This window comes from Myotis daubentonii, chromosome 8, assembly GCF_963259705.1.
Source record: "Myotis daubentonii chromosome 8, mMyoDau2.1, whole genome shotgun sequence".
NCBI classification, from domain to species: domain Eukaryota; kingdom Metazoa; phylum Chordata; class Mammalia; order Chiroptera; family Vespertilionidae; genus Myotis; species Myotis daubentonii.
In genome coordinates, this window is record NC_081847.1 from 26,319,771 (window position 1) to 26,331,859 (window position 12,089).

The 12,089-nt window shown below is 42.2% G+C and overlaps 1 protein-coding gene across 8 annotated transcripts in view; it reads right to left on the reverse strand.

Annotated features, from left to right (window-relative positions):
* Positions 1-12,089, reverse strand: part of PLCB4 (phospholipase C beta 4) — a 380,146-nt gene that overhangs the window by 21,451 nt on the left and 346,606 nt on the right. For all 8 annotated transcript variants that reach the window (XM_059705568.1, XM_059705565.1, XM_059705567.1 and 5 more), the window contains 5 exons: positions 11,628-11,832; positions 8,004-8,092; positions 5,451-5,601; positions 3,532-3,581; positions 3,331-3,396 (listed from right to left, as the gene is read on the reverse strand). In XM_059705568.1, coding sequence (XP_059561551.1) covers positions 3,331-3,396; positions 3,532-3,581; positions 5,451-5,601; positions 8,004-8,092; positions 11,628-11,832 — 561 coding nt within the window. The remainder of the gene's footprint in view (positions 1-3,330; positions 3,397-3,531; positions 3,582-5,450; positions 5,602-8,003; positions 8,093-11,627; positions 11,833-12,089) is intronic.

Here is a 12,089-nt window from a genome sequence, read left to right on the forward strand (position 1 = left end):
CTTTAGTTTTAACAACATTAACTAGTTGTATTACTCTGGACAAAGGACTCACCTTTCTGAATTTCATTTTATTCATGTCTAAAATGTAGATAGTATTATGGGATAATATGAGGATTTAAGAATATATGTAAAATGTGTGACACAAAAGTGGCATTAAATAGACGTTAATATTGTTAGTAGCAGTTTTCTATAAAAAATTACAGAATTCAGAGTTCATAAATTACTCTGCCAAAGCAAGCTGAATAAGAGGGGGGCCTCTGTTAATTTAATGTGGGAGAAGCTTACAAGTGTATGATAAGCTTATAATCATACACTTGTAACTTGACCTTCTGCAGTACATGCAGATATGAAAACCAACCCATGAATTATATTCCCCTGCTCGAAATGCTTCTGAAAAGTGTTCTAAAAAGCAACAAACTATGCTCATTTTACTGTGGCAATTTAGCTCTGTAACTTTAAAGCCTTCCTCCAAAGAATGCACACTAAACTGTTAAAAAAAGTCCATTTAGGTGGGATTTAGGCACTTAAAATCTTCCTTTAGGTTTTGTTTTATATTAATGTGGAACTCCCAGAAGCTCAAGGTTGTCTTCTGCAAAAACACACACACAAAAAACCCCAAAAAACACACAAACAAAAAAATACAAAAAATACCCCCAAAACAAAACAACAACAAAAAAAACTCTTATCCAGTTTGTTGGTTATTAAATAATATGAATATCCCTGACACACAATGACATCTGAGGTGGAGAAAAAGAGCCACTAAAGCCACCTCTAAATTATTTCACAGAAAAATAATTTTTCAGCCGTTATAGACTAAATATTTATGCCCCCCCCCCCAAGTCCAGATGTTGAATCCTTAAACCTCAATGCGACAGAATTTGGAGATAGGGGGTGATTAGACCATGAGGGTGGAGCCCCCATGAATGGGATTAGTGCCCTTATAAGAAGAGACAGGAGAGAGAGGACAGTCCACTCCACCACATGAGGACCCAACAAGAGATCATCTGAAAACAGAAAGGGGACTCTCATCAGATACTGAATCTGTTATACCTTGATATTGGACTTCCAGCCTCCAGGACTGAGAAATAAATGTTTGTGGTCTGAGCCACCTGGTCTGTGGTAGCTTGTTACAGCAGCCCAAACTCAGACATCATCTTTGTCACTTTTCTGACTAAGCAGATAGGTCTGAGTCCGTTTAAACTTAAAGGTTTAGACAAGAAATCAGGAGACAACTCTGCTCAGGATTATGTAGGTCAAGTTCTAAAGAATTAAGAAACATCCTTCCTTAGTAGCCAGTATATTGACATTGTCTAAACTGAAAGTTTTCATAACATCCCATGTGTGCCACTCCATTTGCTTCAATGAGGGGAACTTATTTACTTATTAAAGTATCTAATATCTTACAGAATAATGCAGTTCTAGACTCAGATGATTTGGGTTCAAATACTGGCTCTGCTCCTCCCTAACTCTGGGACATTAGTTCAATTCCTTAATCTCTCTAATCCTTAATTTCCTCACTTGTAAAATGGGGACTTAAATAGAAATTTACCTTATAGGGTAGAGAGTAATAAATAGATAATACATGTAAAGTGCTGAGCATAGCATCTGGAAAATACTGAGCATGCGAGAATTCTAGCTGCCACTATTGGTGTTATGATTACTATTAGTCACAGTATATTTTCTGGTCATGCCTCAAAGAAATAATCAATGAGGATGAGGCCAAACACTTTGTTTCCAAATAGTCCAAAAGCCATTGAAATGCCTGCCTTAATGACAGAGATCCAATTTAAATGGAGAGAAAAATCCGCTGAATGATGCCTTGCCATATGGGTACTAACTGCATTCCTAATAATTAAGGCCATTCAGGTTGCATTCTCTCTTATTTCCTTTTCTGTTTGCTTTCCATATTCTAGGTTGTTGTCAATGACCAACAAAGCTAAAAACACCACTTTAAATAGCTTTGTCTCCAATAGTCCCAAACTCAATAAAAATCTGTAGCAAGTGGGGATGCAGGGATAGTTTAAAAGATCTCAGAGGTCCTTTTAAGAAATTAAGTTTCTCACACTGATGTGAGAGCAAAACATTGATTGTCTGCCTCCTGCATACAGGCCATTGATGATCGAGCTGGAAACCCAGGCATGTGCCCAGACTGGGAATCAAACTGGAAACATTTCAGTGCATGGGATGACACCCAACCAAGTGAGCCACACTGGCTTGTATGATTTCAGATCCTTAAATGAATCGTGTGTCATAGAATTAAAACCATTTGTTTCTATGTTGTTCTCATGCCTTGCACACAGCCTTACTGTGTGAGGCTGGTCTTAGGTTAAATACATAACCTATGAAGTCAATGGTGAAGTATATCATCCCTATGCTTCTCTTCATTTGTAGCTTTAAACTGTATTTAGAGATTTATTCTTTTGGTGAGTCTAATTTAGGGAAGGGATTAATACATTGGATGCTATTAAAAGGAGAATATGCAAAAAAAAAAAAAAGAAAAGAAAAAAAAGAAATTAAGTTTCTCTTGTTCTCGCTGTCTTTATTGGAAGAGGCAGACATTATCCTCCCAGCGACAACAGTTGTGATGGGCCCTACCAAGAAAGGGGGTATTCCGCTTTCTGCCTTTCTCTGTGGGCAGAGACTGGAGAGCAGGAAGGTGCTATAAAGTTTTTCAACTCAGGCGAGAATTACTCAAGCCACCTCTTGCTGCTCTCTTCAACTTGCAACTTGCTCTTATAATTTCTATCATTGTCAAAAGACTTCTTTGCATGGGTAGAAAGGAAAAAGAACTATATTTCAGAAGTAGGCCACCTCACAGAGTTTACATAATAGGGGGAACGTGAGAAGAGCTCCCCGTCTAGGGCTCTTGGTGAGAAGTTGAGTGCCTGCCAGCATCTCCCTCCATGCTCTGTTTCTGCAAACTATTTGCCAACAACCCAGGAATTTTTGTACCTAGAGTTAAGATTGTGAGCTGGTCTTCAATAGTTAGGCTATGGCCCACTAGTTTAGACAAAGTCATTTCATGAAACAATTTTTAAATGGGTGAAGCTCTGCGATGCCTTTGAAATAACTTAAAAAGATAGGTTCCAAATCAGTGACAACAGATCCCAAAGGGATTCTATGTTTTAATTTCATTTCTGACCAGTTAAAATGCACATATGTTGTCCAGTTGGCTGGTAGTAGTTTCTAAGTAGTGTTCTTGGCTGTGAAGAATTCATTGTTCCATAACACAAAAAAAGTGGCTTTAGGGTTTCATCAGAGAGCTAACAGAAAAAACCCAAACAGGCAAACAAAACTACCCCAAAATATGTATATACACACAAACTGTACCTTTGCATGCTTCTTCTTTAAAGAATTTAGCTCCTTCTGCTGTTTCTTTAAATGCTTCAAGTAAGCCTGTGACAGAAATAAAGAGGGTCCAAAGTAGGTTTCTGTAGCCACAATGATTACATTGGTGAGAAACGAAGACATACTGGTTTCACCAATATGCATAATATGAGAGTCCTTGGAAAAATGACCAAGCAATTTTACCTTCATCTGCTTTAAATCTTCTATCCTCACTTGAGGGATAAGTTCAATACCTTAAAAAGAAAAGATTAGACACTGTGTATATTAAAAGTTAGAGAGAATAACTGACGATAGAAAATTCAGTTTTAAAATCTCATCTAAAAGTTTTGAAACAGCTTTACATGTAATGTTATGAATATAAACATTTGAACTTCTTATTACAAAGCAATTAACTAGACACAACTGAAATGCTTATTGTCTTAGGTCGGGTTTCCTAGGAGCAGAGCCTAGGACTGGGATTTGAGTGAGCATGATTTATTGTGGAAAGGCTCTTGGGAGAAAGCCCTAGAGAGAAGCAGGATAGGACAGAGGAAGAAGCCAGGGGGTGTTTCCAGCCTGATCCTACAGGTAGCTGCTGAGCATAAATGGCCCTCCAGCCTTTTTCTACCTTCAGGTAAGGAAACCGGGCTCTTGCAACTCCATTTTCATCAGAAGAGGCCTTCAGAGCGCTTACAAAACCTTCCAGGCATTTCCAGGCAACTCCCACGGTAAGCACAAGTCTCCAGGGAGAAACATGCAGCTGTGATCTGCTATCAGCCAATACCCCCAGTGGGGGCGGGGGTGGGGGTGGGGAGGGGGAAGAGGAGGTGTCGACCCCATGCAGGAAATCTGACCAGGCCCAATGGCATCTATTACAGTTACGTCTATCTTTGCATTTCAAGGCATACCATATCAGTCAATTACTTCTCAACTCTATCCTACCTTCATCATCATCAAAGAATAAAATATTTTTTCAGCTTCTTTTTTGTTTTTTACCACATTTAATTTTAGTATGTAAGCAAATGCTATTGAGCACAGCAAAGCCTTTAAAATCCAGGAAATAATGAAATCAAACCATTGTATACCAGGATGCTGTCTGGAGAACCTGCAGTAATATACTAAGTCATTTTACTCTCTGAGTGATGCTAGGCCAGGATCGCCACAGCAACCAAAGTTGTTCCATCCGGCTTCTAATTTTCATCGTAGGCAAACAAAATGAATGTGCACCCTGTAGCATAATTGATTTAAAATCCCAAAGACTCGGTGTGAGATATTCAAGAAAGATAGGCATCATGTTCTAGGCCAGGGGTGGGCAAACTTTTTGACTTGAGGGCCACAATGGGTTCTTAAACTGGACCGGAGGGCCGGAACAAAAGCATGGATGGAGTGTTTGTGTGAACTAACATAAATTCAAAGTAAACATCATTACATAAAAGGGTACGGTCTTTTTTTTTCAATAGTTTTATTCATTTCAAACGGGCCGGATCCGGCCCGCGGGCCGTAGTTTGCCCACGGCTGTTCTAGGCTCTTGTTTTTAGTTTAATTCATTTTAATCAGATGTGCACATCCAGTGTGAGGGTAGTAAGAAGGGTAGGAGAATCATGGCTGAGATAAATCAGTCTGTGATCTGTAACATTTTATGATACGAGTGTCAAGGGAATATGAGGTTGCTCTCCTATCTCTTAAGTCTGAGGTCTCAAGCTAATTCTCTGCTTTATTGTGGATAGTAAGAGGCAGCATAGGGCATAGGAGTGAATCTTGGAAGGTAAGTGTCTATTGTGGAATGTCCAGAAGAGAGGGGGGAAGCGTTCATGAAATTTAGCGTGTAAAAGTGCTTCCCTAAAAGGACAGTGAATTAAACATCTTCTATTACTATGGGAATTGTGCTCAGTGTAACTAAGGTGCAGGGGATCTAGCAGATGAAACGTAAATGTTGACTCTCTATTAAATAATCAGGGAAATTAAGCAGTTTGCCCAATCCACAAGAAAACATTCTGCTCTTGAGTTTTATGGGACAATGAAAATTGACAAAATTAACAATTCTAAATACCCTCATAAAATACATTTTAAAAGGAGTCTAAAAGTTCCAGAATAGATAAGGAGCCCAAACAACATTCCTTTACCTTTCTTGGCTTCCATGCCGGACCCTAGGGCGGCCGTGGTGGTTGGTCTGAGCTCCGAGCTGCTCTGCGGGGTCACATTTGTTTTGGCAGTGTTGGCCTTTCCTTTCTTGTCGTTCTTGGAGGTGTCGCTGGGCACATCAGCTATGTCACTCTGGAACGGAAATGTGTATGTTATCCCAAGTGAATGCCAGCTCAAGTTCAACTGCCTTGCACATTCTCTATTTTACCGAGTCCAGTCTGTGCCACTTAACTTCTCCCCTGAAACTGTCTCATAGTTGGGTCTTTTCCTGGCAGGAGTAAACATTACAAGGTTTCCTCAGGCTTGAGGCAAAGGAAGAAGCCAAGGTAAGAAGATCCAATTCCTTTATAAGCAGAGTATACCTTCTCTTTTGCTAGCTCTGGAGAGATTGTTGCTTACACTCTAAACTGAGTGTGCCTTAAAATCAAAGAAACAAACAACACATCTGTGCACTGACATGGGAGAAGGTTGGATATAAGACTGTTAAAAAAAATAACAAAATAATCCATGTCACTTTCATTAATTTACTGAGTTGGGCTGGTTGGTATTTCGATGTATCACAAAAATCACAAAATCATCGTGTGTGTGTGTGTGTGTGTGTGTGTGTGTGTGTTTATTGATTTCAAAGAGGAAGGGAGAGGAATAGAGAGATAGAAACATCAATGATGAGAGAAAATAACTGATCCACTGCCTCCTACTGAGGATAGAACTGCAACCAGGGTATGTGTCCTGACTGGGAATTGAACTGTGACTTCCTGGTTCATGGGTCAACCTATAATCACTGAGCCACATCAGCAGGGCAAAGCATTCTATATTTTAAACAATGGATTTTTATTTTCAATTTTGTTTCTAATGGGGAAAGGGTCCCCAGATGTGAGTTAAGCCATGTTGAAGAAGTGGGATTTTGAGATGGTGGTCACATTTTATGAAATACAAGTGGCCCGGAGCACAAAATTTATGCACGGGGGAGGGGTTGTTCCTCAGCCTGGCCTGCACCCTCTTCAATCTCGGACCCCTCAAAGAATGTCCTATTGCCAGTTTACAGGGATTGGGCCTAAACCGGCAGTCGGACATCCTTCTCGCAATCTGGGACTGCTGGCTCCTAACCACTCACCTGCCTGCCTGCCTGCCTGATTGCCCCTAACCACTCTGCCTGCTGGCCTGCTCACCCCCAACTGCCCCCTGCCGCAGGCCTGCTTGCCCCCAAATGCCCCCCCGCCAGCCTGATCACCCGCAACTGCCCCCCTGCTGGCTTGCTCACTCCAAACTGCCCCCCCCACTGTCCTGATCACCTCCAACTGACCCCCACTGATGGCCTGCTTGCCCCCAACTGGCCCCCCTGCTGGTCTGTTTACCCCCAACGACCCTGCCCCCCACCAGCCTGATCACCCACAACTGCCCTCCCCTCTTGGACTCTAATCGCCTCTACCTAGGCCCTGCCACTATGGCTTTGTCCAGAAGAATGTCTAGGAGGTCTCCTGGAAGGTCTCCCAGTCTAATTAGCATATTACCCTCTTATTAGTATAGATAGAGGCCTGGTGCACGGGTGGGGGCTGGCTGGTTTGCCCTGAAGGGTGTCCTGGATCAGGGTGGGGGTTCCCTTGAGCTGTGGGGAGGACTGGGCAAGGGGCCTGTGGTGGTTTGCAGGCTGGCCACGCCCCCGTGGGGTGAGGGGGTGTGGCCATCTTGGGTGAGGGGTTGAGGGCTATTTTCAAGCTGGCCACACCCCATTCAGGATGGGGGGACTGGGTGGGGTGCCTGGCCAGCCTGGGTGAGGGGCTGAGGGCTGTGTTCAGGCTGGCCAAGCCCCCCAGTGGGGACTCTCACCCCATGAGGGTGTAGCCAGCCTGGGTGAGGGGCTGATGGCTGCTTGCAGTCTGGCCAAGACCCCCAGCAAGGACCTTCACCCGATGGGTGCGTGGCCAGCCTGGGTGAGGGGCTGAGGGCTTTTTGCAGGCTGGCCACACCCCCTTCAGGGTGGGGGTCCCTGCTGGGGTGCTTGACCAGCCTGGGTGAGTGGCTGATGGCTGTTTGCCAGCTGGCCACAGCTCTGGGCAACCCAGGCTCCCAGACCCTCCTTGAGCGGAGGCCACAGCAGCTGGAAGCAGGTATCTGGGATTTATTTATCTTCTATAATTAAAACTTTGTAGCCTTGAGCGGAGCCCACAGCCGGCCAGGGCAGGCAGGAAGCTTGGCTTCCTCCATCGCCAGGGGCAACCCAAGCCTCCCGTTTGCTCCAGCTTCCTGGCCACTGCCTTCTTGGTTGGGTTTATTGGCATACTCGCTCTTGATTGGCTGGTGGGCATGGCTTGTGGGTGTAGCAGAAGTATGGTAAATTTGCATGTTTCTCTTTTATTAGATAAGATGCTACCCTCTCACTGACCTTTGAAACATTTTGGTGAATTGATAAATTCCATTTCAAAAACCTTCTTTGAACTTGTTATAGTAATTTATCACTTTGTCTTGCTCTTTTAATCACTGTTGGTCAACTAAACTTCCCCACTTGCTGTCTTTAATTGACTATTGCTACTTACGGTTTCAATGCCCATAGCTCTCATTTGGTCTGCTCTTTTTTCCGTAATTGAAAGAAACTTCTTTGGATCTGATAAAGCATCCACAATATCTGGGGAATAAATAGAACACTGAGCTGTTAATTCTGTTTTACTAAAAAATCCAAGAAAATGCAGCTAATACACTATTCAGAATCCTGGACCCACATTGTGCCCTCTAAGTTCCTTCTCCTACGACATAAAACAAGTTCATTAAGCAGAGCTAGTTGCTGAAAGCAAGAAATAAGTAAAGCCAGATGATTTTCCCTTTGGTTCTCCCCAAATACAGCAGGAAGTACATTGCCTGAGGTTCCTGACTATTTACTTGTGTGACCTTGAGCAAGTCTTAATGTCCCCAGATTTAGTTTCTTAATCTGTAAATTAAAACTGATACTACCCACCCTGCAGGATATGGTGAGAATTCAGTGAGATGATGAGTATCAAAAGTACTTGAAGCATAGTAGATGCCACTGGCACGAAGCTGATTTTTAGATAGAGAACACCAATGCATATTTAAAGCCAATTTTGTCCCATGGTAGATAAACTGAAATATTTCTCCAGTGTTATTTCAACAATACAGTAAAATCCCATCTTTTATATAACATCATTTGAAGAGTTCCAAGTACTTTAAATAGAATTTCATATAATTTTGCATAATTTGCTAATACCATAGAAGGAATGATTATTCTTGTTACCTTAAAACAGTACATAACTTACAAATATTAAAAATTATGTTTATCAATTTCCCCCTAGCAGAATCACTTTCCTAATTACATTCATAAGATGAATTTTCTCAATTAAAATTTTTCTTTTCCCTTTTATAACAGAAAATGTTATTTTAATAATATAATAAAAATAATATATTTTAACTATTCAAATATATAATATGAATAGTAAAATGCCAGGAGCCGGTCCATCCTTGCTGTTTCAAGGGACCTGGCATATATGGCATACGGTTCTTAATATGTTTGCTCACCTTCTTGGCTCTGTGTTTTAACCAAGGTCACCTCTCCGAGAAAGGTTGAATCCCCAGGTAGGGATTTTCCCCTGAAGTTAGGGAGGGAACAAAACCCCTCAACTAAGTGCCAGGTGGGTAATTAATCACTTTAACTACGCACAATCATGCTTAAACTACATAATCTTTTCTCCCTGGAATGGAGATAAGAAACGCCCTAACCTTTGTAATAGAGATTGATAGGATTGAATCAACTGGTATAAATACAGTTGTAACAAGACAACAACACACAGAACTCAGAATCTAGAGACAGAGACAGAACTTAGAACACAGAACTCATGAGACAGAATTCAGAAGACAGCAAGACACAGAACTTAGGAGACAGGGCTTGGAAGACAGGACCAAGAGAGACAGAGCCTAGGCACAGAACCTACACAGAACGTTCTCTAGAGACAGAAGAACTTTGCTGGAGAGAGCATGCTGGAGGATCCTGGACAGGGACTGGCCTCGGAGCCTGGAGGCAGAGCCTGGCGAGAGAGCATGGCAGGGGATCCTGGACTGAACCTGACTGCAGAGGTTGGCAAGAGAGCCTGACTAGAATCTGGTGACCGAACCTGGCTGGAGATCTCAGACAGAACCTGGCTGGAGAACCTAGCGAGGGAACATGGCTAGAGAACCTCGCTGGAGATCCGAAGCAGAACCTCTCTGGAGATCCAGACCAGAACTTGGCTGGAGATCCTGGCTAGAGATCCTGGCTAGGCTGCTGATCAACTGAACACTGTCTCCGTGTCCTTACTTCTTCGCCGACTCCGTCTACACCTTTGGGAACCCCTGGACCTGCTGGGGTTGGACCCCGGCAGTAAAAATCTCCTCTCCTGCCAATTCTATACTCAGTGGGTAACTACCATTACCCATTTCTTGTATTCTTATTTTTTTCAGAACTCCATATGGATTTATAGTTTTCTCCACCTATTTTTTTTTTTATTTTTAAACTTCACATATCTTAGAAACACTTCCATATCAGCAATACATAAATGCTATATTGTTGCTATTTTTTAAAATATGCTTTAATTGATTTTTTTAATAAGTCAATGAGAGAGAGAGAGAGAGATCAATCAGCTGCCTCTTGCATGCATCTGACCAGGGGTCTAACCCACAATCTGGGCAAGTGCCCGGAGCAGGAATTGAACCAGCGACCTTTCAATGCATGGGTGATGCTCACACTGGGCAAGATAAACTACATTATTTTTTAAGGGCTGCTTACATAGTCCATTTTCTGAGTAGCTATAATACCTTTCTAATCCACTTACCTGGCCCACAGCACCCTCTCCCAGCTTCTTTTATGTCTCTCACATCTTCTACTATATGCTGTCGCTTCTAATAGGCTTCTTTTAATTTTTTTTTTTTTAAATAAAACACAGGGGAAGGAGGAAGGAAGAAGTCTTTACTCTGGATTTGGGGACTGAAAAATCCTTGTGGCTTTTTGAACCAGCAATCAGGTTTTAAAAGTTGAGGACTACTTGCAGAAAATCTTTCCCCCAGAGCAGCATGCATTACTACAATCAAACAACAAAATAACCTCCAATTCCCCAAGTCAAACTCTGATGTGTTCCAGTATAGAAATCACAGTTGTACTTAGAGCCACACGTACAAGCATGCACACATTTTTGAGCCTGGCTCTGGCAATAGCATAATGATGGGCATCCTGCAAGAATGCTATGAGGCAGGTAGTATTAGTATGTTTGCTTTAGAGGTGGGGAAATGAGAGGTTTGAGAGGTTCTGTCACTGTCCCAAAGTCACCTGGCCAGTAGTGGAGTGAGTGTTTGAACTGTGGGTTAATTTGATGCAATTGCTCTGCTGTACTGTGTCCATTTCACTGAACAGACTCTGAGAATACTGAAAATCTTTGTTCTTGGCTTAGTTGGAGTTTATAAAATATTAATATATTTATGTTTAAACAAAATCCTGTGACTTGGCCCAGCTTTAGATTCCTCCCATTGGTCACCTCAGGAAAACCAAAGGTGGTCTTCTGTGGAATGAGGACTAAGACCTTTTTTGGGGAAATTGAACTCTCTTGTGGATTTGGAAGGAACTCCAGGCATGTTGAGAGCTGAGTTCGATTTAAATCTTTTAGTGATACCAGTCAATATCAATGTTTCAATATTATGTTTCCCTCCCCTTTGAATGATGGTGTAAAATATATCCTTCGCAAACATATTTGACAAACTGATAAACAACATAAAATTATGTTTAAAAATAAGAAAGAACCTTAAAAAGAATCTAACCTTGCCCTCTCACTTTTAGTATGGACCCTGAGGCTACCAGGGTTGGCAGCACTGGAGGAACAGGTTTTCTTAAGCCAGTGGTAAAATATTTTATAATCTTGTAATTTGGGGCCACATATATATGTATACTAAAGACCTGATGCACGAAATTCGTGCAAGAGTAGGCCTTCCTTTCCCCGGCTGCTGGCACCGGCTTCCCTCTGGCACCTGGGACCCGGGCTTCCCTCGCAGGCCCGGCTTCCTCCAGTCTAATTAGAATATTACACTTTTATTATTATAGATATAGCTGTAGATATATACATATATGGATAAGATATATAGATATATAAACATAGATACCATATTCTGAGCCCAAATGTTTAATTTACCTCCAAATCCATCAGGCACATATGTTTTAAGCACAATATTGCAGAAAATTGTTGGCAGTGATAATGGTTTATTTCCCTCATTTCGAAGGGATATGTGTCGATAGCCAGCTTGGAGGCCATCCAGTGGGAGAATCCTCTGGCCGATGAGCCTGTTGTTGTCATCGTACACTGCTATCCTCAAGACTGCCAGGTCAGGGAGGATTACCTGCAAATGAAGAATGGTACTTTTCACTGAGTTTAGGAAAGCAGCTCCCAAGAACCACGATTCTAGGAATGAGGATCACATCCACACTGCTCTTCAAGGCCCCTTTATGGTTGAAAATGGACCGATCCATCTGCATTCCTAGAGTATGCTGTATAAGCCACAGCGCCCAAGCCATTGAGAAAGGCAATGGGGCAGGTTTCCTGGAAATCACCTCAATGAAAATTTTGGAAGGAATGGATGTGAAAGATCACTAGCCC